Source organism: Amphiura filiformis, chromosome 11, assembly GCF_039555335.1.
Source record: "Amphiura filiformis chromosome 11, Afil_fr2py, whole genome shotgun sequence".
In the NCBI taxonomy this organism is placed as follows: domain Eukaryota; kingdom Metazoa; phylum Echinodermata; class Ophiuroidea; order Amphilepidida; family Amphiuridae; genus Amphiura; species Amphiura filiformis.
In genome coordinates this window covers 60,013,941-60,030,899 of record NC_092638.1, presented here as the reverse complement: position 1 = coordinate 60,030,899, position 16,959 = coordinate 60,013,941, and the positions used below count along the sequence as shown (strand labels likewise).

The window sequence follows — 16,959 nt, the reverse complement described above, 5'->3', positions numbered from 1 at the left end:
AGATGTTTTCATTTCTGTTATGTCTGCAAAAGATGTCTATCGGGTGCCCAATGACCATCCTTGAGCAGATATCCAGGATGAAAGTTTACACAGAGGTCAAAACTCAATTGGTTAAAACATGTCCTAAAATATTACTCTGGTCAAGGATTTAGAATGCATATAGTTTGACCTACCTATACGACTCATCAGTTTTGAGTTATTAGGAAATAAAAATCCCTTTAAAAAGGGATGTGCTGGGACATGGTTGTTCACAATGAGTAACTTCATATTTCTTTTTGTAAGATTCGGTAAGTTCAAACCCCAAAATCAGGCACTTTTTCCCAGATACTGATGACTCAGTTGGATTCATTACATCAGTTCCATTCCAATTCTTATACTTCAATTCATATGCTCTTTACGTTGTTACTCCTCTTCAGGTTTACGTTCACCAACTTAAGCCCAATACGAACAATTCCAAAATTTGACCCCTATATGACCTATGACCTCAAAACATTTTCACTCACCTGATGCTCCCTTACGCAGAGATTATTATCACAATGTTTGACATTGAAATTTACTTTTACAAAGGAGAGCAATACCCCCATCGCTTAATCTAAATCAACAATGACCTCATTTGACACCTAGATGACCTTTGACCTCAAATATCTCCACTCACGTATTGTCCTCCTACTCAAATATTATTATCACCCGGTTTGGATGGCATGAGTAGGAAGCAGACACTGTTAGGGTACAAACACCCCTACACATATACCCCACATACATGGATTGCTAAATGGTCTTGTGGCCTAAAAAACAACCGACGTTCGCACCTTATAATAGTATAGATTAATTCATTCATAGCTCTTTTTGTTTTTTGAGAATTTAAGCATACAAAGTAACAAGCAAAATTTCGAGAAATATTATTTTCGAAAGGTACCAGTACATATTACAGGCCTACACATACTGAACCCCAAAATAGCACCTTTAAAGCCAAGAATTGAATGTTTACTGATAATATTCTTAGTAACAAAATTCAATCATTACTTAGGATCTATGCCCTAAAGCTTCATTCTAGTTGTGACATATTTGTCATCATAAAAATATACCCAAATATTTGAAGGTGATGTGTGCATCAATAGCTTTTGGTCATCATCGTGTTACCAGGAAATGTACATATTTCCAATATTCAGTGATCTTGCTTATTTATTAACACAGGTCTTCGATGTGAGGGATTAAACTTTTACCATATTTACTGCATGTTGCATGGTCAAACATGTTACATGTAGTTGAAAATTATCCAAGACATATTAAGATAACAGACCACCACAGACAGACCACTAGGAACATAAATAGAGTAAGATGTGTAAATTAAATATGTCATCATAACTCAGCAGGTAGCTCTCACCAGAGATATTGGATCACATACCATACAACACACTGAGATACTGAACTCCTACAAAGCATGTATGGTACCCGGTGTGTCTGCCCACATGATCCCATAGCCTGCCAAGATACGTGTTCTAGTGAAGAGAACCAGCAAAACTTCCTAGTCAAGATTCAGAAAAATTATTTTCCTAAAACATATACCTATTTTACCTTAACATGCAAAATCAACACAATATTTCTGATATCTGCACAGGCCAATTTTAGTATTTCTGTTTGTCATAACCATTTTGATCAATTTTTTGCAACATTTTTACAAGTTTCTGTTTTCTTCATGAATTACTTATAGAAACAACAGAAAACAGAACCCAAGCAATAAGTGCTGGGTTGCCGTTGGCAACCCAGCACAAAAAGTAAGAGGTCAGATAACAGAATTTTGCTTTCACAAGGGTAAAATCGAATATTTCGCCGATTTTGATCAAAATGGTATCAAAATGTTCTGCTTGTTATAGCAATTTAAATAAGGAATAGTTTGCAATACCTAAGATGTTTCATTACCTACATAGCACACCGAATGGATAAATGCCCCCGGGTAAAAAATGGATTGTGACCTAATTTGCTGTGTTTCCGAGGGAACGCCACAGATAATACAAAGTATTTTTTTCATCAAAATGTTCCACTAATAACTAGACTTTGTCATTGTCATAGATGTGTCAACATAGCCTGCTAGTGGTTCGACCGAAAGCTGTGTATTTAATACAAAATAAGGCATTTTACACTAATTTCTAATTTATATAATGACAGTATATAAATTAGCTACATGTATTTGAATGGGGCTTCAACTTTGTCAACACTGCTATTTTTTTTTGCCAAATTGTTCAAAAAAATACCAAATGACAATTTGAATGAAATATCCTTCACTTTTAAGCAATATAAACAATGAATTTTTTTCACTTTTGCTGGGATCACTAATGGGTCTTTAAGCGCTTTACACATATGGACCAATGGTCACAATGGTTTTAAAGTTTCACCTGAGGCCATACGAGCCTCAAATTTCCTACTTGACTCATGGTTCAGATCTATGCAACTTTTAAAATAACCTCGGTTTTACATAATAAACCATTGTGATCGAACGCAATGATGTGTGATGTTATAAATTGGTCTAGATGTAGGCTATACAATAAATCACGATATACAATGTACATGTACATGCGTTGGGGAACTTTATTAAGCTAATATTGTTGTTGTTCAACGCTTTTTTTAACAGTACCTGTTTGTGAGGTTTTACTCATGTAGGAATCTTTACCAAACTTTTGGTATTCAAGCTTTCACGCCAATTCGTTTACTATTTTCCTGGATGTTTACATTATTTGATGAGATTCTCTCCATTCAGAATCATTACTGCTTATTCCCGACATTAAAATGAATGATTTGATAATCAAATAGCTATATTATAATAGGCATAGGGTTTTCAACGATGATTTTAACTGTGCCTGTTAATGAGGTTTCACTCATGCAGTAATCGTTTCCAAGCTTTTGGTATTAAGTTTTCATGCCAATCCCTGTATTTGATGAGATTTTCGACATGCAAATGAATGCTTTGATAATTAATAGCCATACGTTTTTGAGATTTTCATGTCACTTATTTACCTCCAAACTGATACATGATACTTATGATTAATGAGGTTTCTCTCCTGTGTGAATCTTTTCATGCCGTTTCTTACTTCCCAAGTGGCTGAAGTTTTTATAGCAATAGCTACATTTATGAGGTTTCTCTCCTGTGTGTATCAGTTCATGAGTACTCTTGTTTCCCAATCGGCTGAATGATTTGTTGCAAAAGATGCACTTCTAAGGTTTCTCTCCTGTATGAATCTTTTCATGGTGTTTCTTGTGTCCCAATGTCGTGAATGATTTGTTGCAAAAGATGCATTGATAAATTTTCTCCTGTGTGAATCTTTTCATGTTGTTTCTTGTCTCCCAATCGGCTAAATGATTTGTTGCAGTAGTTATATCGATGAGGCTTCTCTCCCATATGAATCTTCTCATGCTGTTTCTTGTTACCCAATTGGCTGAATGATTTGTTACAATAGTTACATCGATGAGGTTTCTCGCCTGTGTGTATCTTTTCATGTCGTTTCTTGTTACCCAATTGGCTGAATGATTTGTTACAATAGATACATTGATGAAATTTCTCTCCTGTGTGTATCGTTTCATGCTGTTTCTTGCTTCCCAAATGGTTGAATGATTTGTTACAATGGCTACATCGATGAGGTTTCTCGCCTGTGTGAATCATTTCATGTTGTTTTTTGTCTCCCAATCGGTTGAATGAGTTGTTGCAAAAGATGCACTTATAAGGTTTCTCTCCTGTATGAATCTTTTCATGTTGTTTCTTGTGTCCCAATGTCGTGAATGATTTGTTGCAAAAGATGCATTGATAAATTTTCTCTCCTGTGTGAATCTTTTCATGTTGTTTCTTGTCTCCCAATCGGCTGAATGATTTGTTGCAGTAGTTACATTGATGATGTTTCTCTCCCATATGAATCTTTTCATGCCGTTTCTTGTCTTCCAATTGGCTGAATGATTTGTCACAATAGTTACATTGATGAAATTTCTCTCCTGTGTGTATCTTTTCATGCCGTTTCTTGCTTCCCAAGTGGCTGAATGATTTGTTACAATGGCTACATTGATGAGGTTTCTCTCCTGTGTGAATCATTTCATGTTGTTTCTTGTTACCCAATGTGCTGAATGATTTGTTACAATAGATACATTGATGAAATTTCTCTCCTGTGTGTATCTTTTCATGCCGTTTCTTGCTTCCCACGTGGCTGAATGATTTGTTACAATGGCTACATCGATGAGGTTTCTCTCCTGTGTGAATCATTTCATGTTGTTTCTTGTTACCCAATGTGCTGAATGATTTGTTAAAATAGATACATTGATGAAATTTCTCTCCTGTGTGTATCTTTTCATGCCGTTTCTTGTTTCCCAAGTGGCTGAATGATTTGTTACAATGGCTACATTGATGAGGTTTCTCTCCTGTGTGAATCAATTCATGTTGTTTCTTGTTACCCAATATGCTGAATGATTTGTTACAATAGCTACATTGATGACATTTCTCTCCTGTGTGTATCTTTTCATGCCGTTTCTTGCTTCCCAAGTGGCTGAATGATTTGTTACAATGGCTACATCGATGAGGTTTCTCTCCTGTGTGAATCATTTCATGTTGTTTCTTGTCTCCCAATCGACTGAATGATTTGTTGCAAAAGATGCATTGATAAGGTTTCTCGCCTGTATGAATCTTTTCATGTTGTTTCTTGTGTCCCAATGTCTTGAATGATTTGTTGCAAAAAATGCATTGATAAATTTTCTCTCCAGTGTGAATCTTTTCATGCCGTTTCTTGTCTCCCAATGTCATGAATGATTTGTTGCAGTAGCTGCATGGATAAGTTTTTTCTCCAGTGTGAATCTTTTCATGTGTATTCTTGGTTCCCAATGTCGTGAATGATTTATCACAATATCTACATATATGAGGTTTCTCTCCTGTATGAATCATTTCATGCCGTTTCTTGTTTTTCAATGTTGTGAATGATTTGTTACAATAGTAACAGATATGAAGTTTCTTTTCCTCTCCTTGTTGGACATTTTTAATGTTCAAATGACCTGGAACCAGACATGGAAGCATTTTCGATACATGACGATCTTCACATTTCCTTTTTTTACGCGTTTTGATGTGTATCCCCACGCAGCCAGCCTTTGGTTTCACGTTTGGATTGCTGTACCAATAAGGCTTAATACTTAGCTCATGGTTGCGAAGATGCGATTTATAACGAGGAATATTTTCAATAAATCTTCGTTTACAATACTTGCATACTGGATCTTGTAGCAAATCCCATTGTCGCTGAGTTCTCATCATATTGTCTGAAAAATAAATAAATAAATAAATAAATAAATAAATAAATAAATAAATAAATAAATAAATAAATAAATAAATAAATAAATAAATAAATAAATAAATAAATAAATAAATAAATTTAAAAAATAGATAAATAAATAAACCATTAGGGCTTGTTCAACTATTATAAGCCACAGGAGAGTAAAATGCAACCATAACGGGATGCAAAATTCTATAATCATGTAACCCTAACGCTAACCCTAATGTATTTCCTATGGGTTATAACATGATTATAGCATATTGCGTCCCGTTATGGTTGCAAAAAAAAATAATAACCGGCCGGTGTCGTATGCCTCCAGGTGGAGGGGGGGGCAAATTTTGGCCCGCCGTTTGGAAATTCCGCACAGGACTCATAATTAATTATGGTTGGATTAAAGGCCTAATATACCATCAACCAAGGTCCAGACGTGCCCATATTAACACAAACAGGTTAAGCAATCAATGTAAAGATTCAGCCGAAAAGGAAGAATGTCGGTTCCTTTGTTATTATTTTTCTGTTCAAGAAATAAACATAAACAGTTAAACGTGCATCCACGTCAATTGATCAAATATCTAAAAGCTTTGATTTTGATGACACTTGACAGTCACAGAAGGATACAGCATTTTAGTATTTTACAATGTGGTAAATGAGTGTTTAATTTTTATGAGTTAGAGTTGTAATTTTAGAGTTACAATGTAGAGTTGTACATGGAGTTCGATTTAGAGTCAGTGGCATTTTAGATTTAGAGTTACACACAAGTTCAAGTTGTCTGCGCCTTTTTTTAAAGGGGTATTCAGTGATTTGCAGATTTTGTCACAGGCCACGCGTTTTGAACTGGTAGATTTTCGCGTGACATGAAAAGTTCACTTTTTCTGTTCCGAGAAATATGCCAATTTTCATTTGAAACTAATTATTTCAGTGGTTGTGTATGCTACTACAGGAAAAGTATACATATTCTGCAAGTAAATTTCACAAGGAATCCATAAATGACATTGTTTTTTATGGGGGGCTAATGGTTAGGGAGATATTGCAAGAAGAATGTGAGATTTTTCATGAAAATTTTTCTGAATTTTGTGTGATTTTTTAATTTATATCTTATACCCCACATCAAAAAAAACATTATATTTGAGCTCTATAGAGCTAGAGCTTTCAGAAAATGTGTACTTTTACTATGCTACCTGCTATAGATTTTCCATGGCGCGAACATTTTGTCGGAACGAATAAAAATGTAAAAATTTTTTTCAAACTCTTAATGATATTGATAATGCATGTACAAATAATTACAATTTATGTTACAAGACACAATTTTGCACAAAAACACATGTACAATGTTTTCTAACTGATTGATAAAGGAAAATTTAACAATCTTTTGTAATAATGGGGCAGTTTAAAGAGAGAATCTAGTACCGGTATGTTACACGGAAATGGAACACATGATCTCGCATTCATCTACGGACTTCAGAAGGTACAACTCTGGTGAATTTCCTCTGTCTTGTAAATCCACACCTACATACAGAACACTTTCCTTGGGCACTATGGTTTCCTTCATAAGTTTCTTATAAAAGCAATCTTCTCTGGTGGTTTTAGTATAGAACCAATAGCCTTCAATAACTTTTGCACCGGGAAATTAGGTGTGTCCATATTCTGAAACATGGATAGTTTCAGTTAGTTTGATGAGTGATGACACCATCAGATGTAACATGAAAGAGAAAATATTCTCTGTTACTATAATACTATCTGATGATGGCTTTAGTGCTACAACAGTCTTTCCAAATTAAGTTTGTAAGCGAATCATTGTCTCTATGTCAATTCCTCAGAAATGCCCATATTGTCATCATCAAATTCTTCAGTATCTGTTCCAAATATATGATGGAACAAAAGGGTTCCACATAGCCTGTGATGGTGGCATTATTGATCTTACACATGGTAAACTAGGTCTAGGTCAGTGTCACATTCACTCTGTTGTGATTTTTGCCAAAATAATTACCAGAGTGTTCAGTTCAGATTTGATTTTTTTATTGCAACTTTTGCTCAGCACTTTTGTCCTTCTTTTTCTTCGCATTTAAGGCTCCAGCCCAAACAATTCTAAAACTTAATTGCTTTTAACTTACTGTAGGGACAAGCAAAAGTATTTTTCGATTGCACTTAATAATAAAAAGTATTAATTAATAATTTCACCAACTAGAATCATACAACATGAATACCAATTTTGCGGTATGAACATTTTGCCTTTCAGCAAGGCAACAGTCGTAATTCTGCTCCAGGGCTCCATCAACTTCCAACCTCTAAACTTTAATAAACTGATTATAGGCCTAAATTATACAGTTATCTTTAATAATGCTGTATGCCAATGATGAAATGAAAGTTAAATTAGCTGAGTTAAATCATTTCAGGTAGGTAAAAAGCTATTGGTAAATTAGCAGAATCCCATTCTAAATTTTGACGTGTGGGAGCCACCGTGTGGGAGCCACGGCTCCACCCTGTCATGTTTTTACTTTAACAGTCCTAACTTTAGAAGTTTACATGGTATGTGCAAACCTATGGTACCATTTTAAAGAGCTCATCAATAGCTTTAATTTGATATGTATACCTATATAGGGTATCATGATGTGAACTAAAATTGGCAAGAACGTATAAAAATCTCGCGCCAATGTCACGGCTCCAGGCTATCAGTGTACCAGTTTAAAACACATGGCCCACATTTAATTTTTTGGCACCTTAGTGTTACAGATGTGCTAACGTAGGCTGATACTGGTTATAAAGCCAAAAATGTGTATCAAAGACAAAATGAGACATTTAACATAAATCTGTAATCTGTATACTTAAAGGAGTATTTCGTGATCTTAGCATCCTTTTTTTCTGATATTTTGCAATAGATATCCACAAAAAATACTTAAAATTTCAGTTCATTCCGATTTTGCGTTTGCGAGTTACGCATGATTATTACTGCTCCATAGGCCATTGCTAATATAGTGTGGTGTACCAGAGAAGAAGGTGTACAAATCTTAACAATCTTTTTTGATTTTTGATAAATAAAATATGCTATTAATCATGATAAACACAACCGTTCAATTGTCTTTCAAATTTACTCAATATTTATACAATTAAATGATTCATTAGTATGCCTATGATCCTAAAAACGTTTAGGCCTAAATAATTAGTAAAAGCCAATAGGCCTACCCCTATCCCAGCAAACACAATGTGTTTTCGACATCATTCGCAAAAGATTATAAAAGGTTGTCAGAAAACAATGGTGTAAAACGTGTTCTTATTAACATTAAAACACATTTTTTACTAACCTACTGCAAATATTTTAACATTTAAATGTTATTTTAGCAAAATATTTGGCAAAAAATGTTTGCAAAACAATGGTTTACAATAACATTTTAAAAACAATGTTGTAGTGTGTTTTCATACAAAACGTTTTTAAAACATTTTTTAAAAAACATTTTCATGACCTTTATATAACCCGACATTTAATGTTATTAACACGTTTTTACCTAAACCAAAACCCAAAATATAACTTGTTTAAAACGTTGTTTTTTTTTCAAACAATTTTGTGTTTGCTGGGATGTAATATCGAATGCATTATCTTGGAATAATAATGGCTCACTTTGGAATCAACCAGTTTTATTCTTCAAGTTATAAAATAGCCTTATGCACAACAGGCAAGCGAACTACAGAAACGCCGGGGGGGGCACTCCTTCTTTGGAGGTGACGCGTATGTAGGGCTGTTAAGACCCCCTTTTTCAGCATCGCTGTCACTCAAAGACCCCATATTTTTTACTAACACATGCTCTGTCACCCGAAGACCCCTTATTTTTCCATTTGATCTGTCACCCAAAGACCCTTATTTTTCAATTTGAACAGCAAATTTCATTTATCACTGATTTTGTTACTTATTTTGAAAAAACAAAGAAATTTGAGGCCATTTAGAACTAGAAATTCGACGTTCAAGCTGGTTTTTGTGGCACTGTTTCGGCTCTCACCCGAAGATTCCATTTAAAAAGGGTCATGTTCTCACCCAATGACCCCATATTTTTCACATTTTGCTCTCACCGAATGCCAAAAATTATGCTCTCACCCATTGACCCCATATTTTTTGCATTTTGCTCTCACCGAATGCCCAATACTGCGAAAGTGCCAGCCATACACCCGGGCATACACCTATACCGGTATCCATTTCATATTGAAGTGCCCCCCCCCCCCGGGGGCAGAGACGTTTAGATGATGGATATAACCGGGGAATAAAGAAACCCTTCCATACACATTATTATGTTATTACAGGGTTCAAAAGAAATAACTCCCCCCATAAAATTACAAAATATTTCTTTGCATAACTTGACAAACATTTGGTTGATTTGAAAAATTTAAAATCCTGTGAATAGAGGAAACTTTTTGCTATCCTCCCAATTTTCTTCTTTTTAAAAATCATTTTTTGTTGGTCAAAAATTATCACATTTTCCAAAAATGATGCTTTCAGAAAAAGTTGCACTTTTCAACATCCTATACATGTAATGTACAAACAAGTTCTCGATATCAATGTGATCAATGTAAATTTTTAGTTAATTTGTCTTAAATTGTATGTATCCGATTACTCAGTCACCCATGCAATGCAATCTTTCAATATAAAACAATGATTCATTGACATGAATTTTGACATGAATGGGGTTTTCAGTCGGTGTTTCAAAAATGGTAAAATCACTATAGGAGTAAAAATAGGGTTTGTAGTGTGATGCTTATTTCTTTCGCTGGCTAGAAAAGATGAAAAATTACTCGCAAATTGTAGACTGAAACAGTTCAGTTACAAAGATCTATAGCAACGGCTCTCTTGAATAAAGGTGTACATGACAACGAAGAAATGGCCAACAAAGATTGGAGGTTGGAAGTCAGCATTCAGCCAATTAACTGCATACAGCCAATCTCTTGTGGCCACATCATGAGTGTTACACCTTTATCCAAGAAAGCGACCATTTTAAATCAAAATGCAAGATGCTTCAATTGACCCAATACAGGTAAATGTTCACCCTTTTGTTCAAATTTATGCTTGGAGAGCTCATTTCTCCTTCCTAGTGATTTTATCATTTTGAAACAACTGCCGAGTAAAAACGAAAATCTCATTTTACGCCGAAATTAAGTTACACAAATCATTGTTTTCCACTGAATGATGGTTGCATGGGTGCCTGAAGGATCGGAGACAGAAAGGTAAAGGAACAAACCAAGATTTAAATCAACCTTAACATTAATATCGAGAATGTTTTGTACATAATGTGGTAAAGTGCACATTTTTCTGAAAGCATCATTTTTGGAAAATGTGATTATTTTTGACCAAAAATATTGTTTTTGGAAATGAAACAACTTGGGGAGGGTTGAAAAACGATTCCTCTATTCACAGCTTTTTGAATTTTTCAAATCAACAAAATATAATGTCAAGTTTACAAGTTATGCAAAGAAATGTTTTGTAATTTTAAGGGGGGAGTTATTTCTTTTGAACCCTGTATTTACTTAACGTGACTACTAGTACTACCAAAATAAACAACAAATTGACCGCAGAAATCACACCATTGTACATGAACGCGCCATGTATCATAAAAAATGACCCCTATCCCAAAGGTAATCCATGTATTCCAGCCGTTCAAGGTACCTATGAATAATTAAGCAGATGACGTATTTACCAACTCTGAGGACGTAGTGTTTCGTCTGTTTTGACGAATACAACTAGGCCCCCTATGTTTGAATGTCAATCCAAAGATAATATTCAATTTATTATTTATTATTACTGCTGCTCTTATCATTCATTATTATTATTATTAGTTTTATTATTATTATTATTATTATTAGTATTGTTATTGTTATTGTTATTGTTATTATTATTATTAGGCCTATTATTATTATTATTATTATTATTATTATTATTATTATTATTGTTATTATTATTATTATTAGCCTATTATTATTATTATTACTATTAGGCCTATTAGTGTTATTATTATTATTATTAGGCCTATTATTATTATTACTATTATCATTATTATTATTAGGCCTATAAAAAAGCATTTAAATACCGTATCTTCTATCAGGGCAGCCAGCATCCCACATGGGGGGGGGGTAGTTAAAATGGGCAGGGGTTTTGTCACTGAACGCAATCAGTTAATTAACCTAATCAGTTTATTAATCTAATCAAGTAATCAATCAATATCTATGATATCCATGAATGCTGACGATGCTGATGCTTATATGATGCTGCTGATGATGATGCTGTTGACGATGCTGATGCTGCTGATGACTACTGATGATGATGCTAATGCTGATGATGCTGCTGATGCTGCTGATGATGATGTTGCTGCTGCTGCTGATAATATGATGTTGATACTGCTGATGCTGCTGCTGATGCTGCTGCTGACGATGCAGATGCTGGTGATGATGCTGATGATGTTGTTGATGATGATGATGATGATGATGTTGATGATGCGACTGATGATGATGCTGATGATGATGCTGCTGATGATGCTGCTGCTGATGATGCTGCTACTGATGATGCTGCTACTGATGATGATGCTGCTGCTGACGATGCTGCTGATGATGCTGCTGCTGCTGATGATGATGCTGATACTGCTGATGCTGTTGCTGACGATGCAGATGCTGATGCTGCTGCTGATGATGATGCTGATGATTTTGATGCTGATGATGTTGATGATGATGATCGATGCTGATGATGATGCTATTGGCGATGCTGATGCTGCTGCTGCTGATGATAATGTTGCTGCTGCTGCTGCTGATGCAGATGCTGATGATGATGCTGATGATGCGACTGATGATGATGATGCAGATGCTGATGATGATGATGCTGATACTGCTGATGCTGCTGCTGACGATGCAGATGCTGATGCTGCTGCTGCTGATGATGATGCTGATGATGTTGATGCTGATGATGTTGATGATGATGATCGATGCTGATGATGATGCTATTGGCGATGCTGATGCTGCTGCTGCTGATGATAATGTTGCTGCTGCTGCTGCTGATGCAGATGCTGATGATGATGCTGATGATGCGACTGATGATGATGATGCAGATGCTGATGATGTTGATGATGATGATGTTGATGATGCGACTGATGATGATGCTGATGATGATGTTGATACTGATGATGCTGCTGCTGACAATGCAGGTGCTGATGGTGCTGCTGATGATGATGCTGATGATGTTGATGATGCGACTGATGATGATGCTGCTGCAGATGATGATGCTGCTGCTGATGATGCTGATACTGCTCATAATGCTGCTGCTGATGATGCTGACACTGCTCATAATGCTGCATGCTGCTGCTGACGATGCTGCTGCTGCTGATGATGATGTTGATGCTGCTGCTGATGATAATGATGCTGATAGGCCTACTGCTGCTGCTGATGCTGCTGCTGACTATGCAGATGCTGCTGCTGCTGCTGATGATGATGATGATGTTGATGATGATGATACTGCTGATGATGCTATTGGCGATGCTGATGATGCTGCTGCTGATGATGATAATGTTGCTGCTGCTGCTGATGATGATGATGCTGCTGATGATGCTGCTGAAGATGCTGCTGATACTAATGATGCTGCTGCTGATGCTGCTGCTGATGATGCAGATGTTGATGATGTTAATGATGACTGATGATGCTGATGCTGCTGCTGATGATGCTGTTGCTGATGATGCTGATACTGATGATGATGCTGCTGCTGACGGTGCTGCTGCTGATGTTGATGCTGCTGGTGATGATGCTGATACTGACGATGTAGATGCTGATGATGATGATGATGATGATGCTGATGATGTTGATGATGATGATGTTGATGATGCGACTGATGATGATGCTGATGATGATGTTGATGCTGATGATGATGTTGATGATGATGTTGATGATGCTGCTGATGCTGCTGCTGATGACTGATAATGCTGATGCTGCTGCTGCTGATGCTGTTGCTGATGATGCTGATACTGATGATGCTGTTGCTGATGCTGATACTGATGATGCTGCTGACGGTGCTGCTGCTGATGTTGATGCTGCTGATGATGCTGATAATGATGACGCTGATGATGACGCTGCTGCTGACGATGTAGATGCTGATGATGCTGCTGCTGCTGCTGATGATGATGATGATGATGCTGATGCTGCTGCTGACGATGCGGATGCTGCTGCTGCTGATGATGATGATACTGATGATGTTGATGATGCTGATGACGACAATGATGCCTCGGATGATGACTTGCATGATGATGATGCATGATGACCGTAGCATGATATGATGACATGTATGATCAGTAGCTGTATCATCACCATCATCAGCATCAGCAGCAGCAGGATCATCATCAGCAGCATCAGTAGCAGTATCAGCATCATCAACATCATCATCAGCATCATCGGCATCATAATCAGCATCATCATCATCAGCAGCATCATCTGCATCAGATCAATCATCATCAGCAGCATCATCATCAGCAGCATCATCAGCATCATTATCATAATTGGCATCATCAGCATTATCATCGATCAGCATCATTATCATAATTGGCATCATCAGCATTATCATCATCAGCAGCATCAGTAACATCATCAGCAGCAGCATCACCATCATCTGCATCAGAATCATCATCAGAAGCAGCATCAGCATCATCATCAGCAGCATCATAATCAACATCATAATCAGCAGCATCATCATCATTATCACCATCATCTGCATCAGAATCATCATCAGCATCAGCATCATCATCATCATCATCATCATTAGCATCATTAGCATCATCATCATAATCGGCATCATCAGCATTATCATCATCAGCAGCAGCAGCAGCAGCATTATCAGCATTATCATCGGCATCAGCATCATCATTAGCATAATCAGCATCATTAACAACAGCATATCATCAGCAGCATCAGCATCATCAGCAGCAGCATCATCAGCATCTACATCGTCAGCAGCAGCATCATCGTCAGTGTCATCAGTATCAGCATCATCATCAGCAGCAGCATCAACATCAGCAGCAGCATCAGTATTAGCAGCATCAGCAACAGCATCATCAGCATCATCAGCAGCAGCATATCAGCATCGTCAGCAGCATAATCATTATCAGCATCATCAGTATCAGAATCATTATCAGCAGCAGCATCAACATCATCAGCAGCAGCATCATCATCAGCAGCAGCATCATCAGCAGCATCAGCAGCAGCATCATCAGCAGCAGCATCCTCAGTAGCATCATCATCATCAGCATCATCATCGTCAACAGCATCATCAGCAGCATCATTATCAGCAGCATCATAAGCATCATCATCGTCAGCAGCATCATCAACAGCATCACCATCAGCATCATCATCAGCAGCATCATCAGCATCAGCATCAGCATCATCAGTCATCATCAGCAGCAGCATCAACATTATCAACATCATCATCAGCATCATCAACATCTGCATCATCATCAGCAGCAGCATCATCAGTATCAGCAGCAGCATCAGCAGCAGCATCATCAGCAGCAGCATCATCAGCAGCAGCAACATTATCATCAGCAGCATCAGCATCGCCAATAGCATCTGCAGCAGCAGCATCATCATCAACATCATCATAAACATCATCAGCATCATCATCAGCAGCATCATCTGCATCGTCAGCAGCAGCATCATCATCAGCATCATCAGTATCAACATCATTATCAGCAGCAGCATCAACATCAGCAGCAGCAGCATCATCAGTATCAGCATCATCAGCAGCAGCATCAATATCATCAGCAGCATCATCAGCAGCATCATCATCAGTCGCATCATAAACATCATCATCAGCAGCATCATCATCATCAGCATCTGCATCGTCAGCAGCAGCATCATCAGCAGCATCATCAGTATCAACATCATTATCAGCAGCAGCATCAACATCATCAGCAGCAGCATCATCAGCAGCATCATCAGCAGCAGCATCAACATCATCATCATCATCAACATCATCAGCATCATCATCAGCAGTATCATCAGCATCTGCATCGTCAGCAGCAGCATCATTATTAGTATCAACATCATTATCAGCAGCAGCATCAACATCATCATCATCAGCAGCATCAGCAGCATCATCAGCATCATCATCATCAGTAGCGTCATCTTCAGCAGCATCAGCATCGTCAACAGCATCATCATCAGCATCGTCAGCAGCATCATCATCAGCAACGTCAGCATTCATGGATATCGTAGATATTGATTGATTAGGCCTACTTGATAATGATGTAAATAATATTAATGATAATAGGCCTAATAATAATAATAATAACACTAATAATAATAATAATATGAATAACAATAACAATAACAATAACAATAATAATAATAATAATAATAACGAATGATAAGAGCAGTAGTAATAATAAATAATTAATTGAATATTATCTTTGGATTGACATTCAAACATAGTTGTAGTCGTCAAAACAGACGAAACAATACGTCCTCAGAGTTGGTAAACACGTCATCTGCTTAATTATTCATAGGTACCTTGAACGGCTGGAATACATGGATTACCTATACGAAAGCACAGAGCATGTGAACATGGTAATGACAAGCTGGTACAGGCACCCGTATATTAGGCACACGAAAGTCACGAAGGTCATATCACAGATATTGGCCATACAGCCAACTGCGGACCGCGACCGTGTACTGCGTGTACTGCAGTATATCAATGGAAACTCACCTGTATTATGATGCTCCTTTCAAATCTTTGAACTTGAACTTGGTGTGATTATGAAAACTCTTGTATGCTTGAAAACCGGAAGCAACGGAAACCTTTTATCAATATATAAATGACTAAAATGAGTAAAATAAAACTATGCAAACGACGGGACAAACGACACTTTGAGTATAAGGGCGCACACCACTAAATAATCGTCCCATTGAAATACACGGGAAAATACAAGAAAGTAAATTTGTTTTTCTACCCCATGTAACAACATTTTTAATATTTTGATCGAATCAACGTCTTAAATAAAGATTAAACTTTTATTTAAATTTGATTTTTCGGGACAAGTTGAGACAAGCTTAAAAGATACGAACTCCTGAACAGCGCCATCCCGAATTTCAGCCGACACTCTCGCCTCCTTACCAGTTCCGGCCATGATATTGTTCCGAGGGCCTATTGCCCATGTACATTCGATTCGGAACATTTTCTGAACAGATTTGTAATGTTGAGCTCCTATTCTATCGTTTTTATCAAAACAACCAAGAGTCACTCAAATTTGGTTCCCTTGGGACGCCGATATATTTCGCATAGGCGCTATTTTTTACCGGAACTATGAAGGGTTACACCAAATGCGGAAGGATTTAGTGTAGTGCACTCATAAATGTAAGAGCACGGCCTCTCTCTCAGTCTCATATGAGCTAAAGGGACTGTTCAATATTTATAGTCCTACTCTGCGCTGGGGAGGGTGCCGTGAGTTTTGTTGACGAAAAATCGACAAATTGCGTCTCCCCCGCCCCTCGCGTCCTCTCCAAATTTTCGGATTCCCCCGTCTGCATTTAAAACACATTCCCCTCATGGTTCAAGTAACAAATTCAGATTCCCTCTGAAGACCCCCCAAAAAATAAATAAATAAAAGAAGAAGAAAAATCGGATTCCCCCTTAAAACTCCCCGGAAAAACGCCCGGGGGGGCA

General features: G+C 37.1%; 1 protein-coding gene across 1 annotated transcript; it reads right to left on the bottom strand.

Moving 5' to 3' along the window:
- Nucleotides 1-2,581: 2,581 nt before the first annotated feature.
- On the bottom strand, nucleotides 2,582-16,164 carry LOC140165099 (uncharacterized). The gene is made up of 2 exons (XM_072188525.1): nucleotides 16,003-16,164; nucleotides 2,582-5,280 (listed from the first exon to the last, which is right to left on the bottom strand). The coding sequence occupies exon 2, from the start codon at nucleotides 5,273-5,275 to the stop codon at nucleotides 3,239-3,241; it is 2,037 nt and encodes a 678-aa protein (XP_072044626.1). The 5' UTR covers nucleotides 5,276-5,280; nucleotides 16,003-16,164; the 3' UTR covers nucleotides 2,582-3,238.
- Between the last annotated feature and the right edge of the window lie 795 nt (nucleotides 16,165-16,959).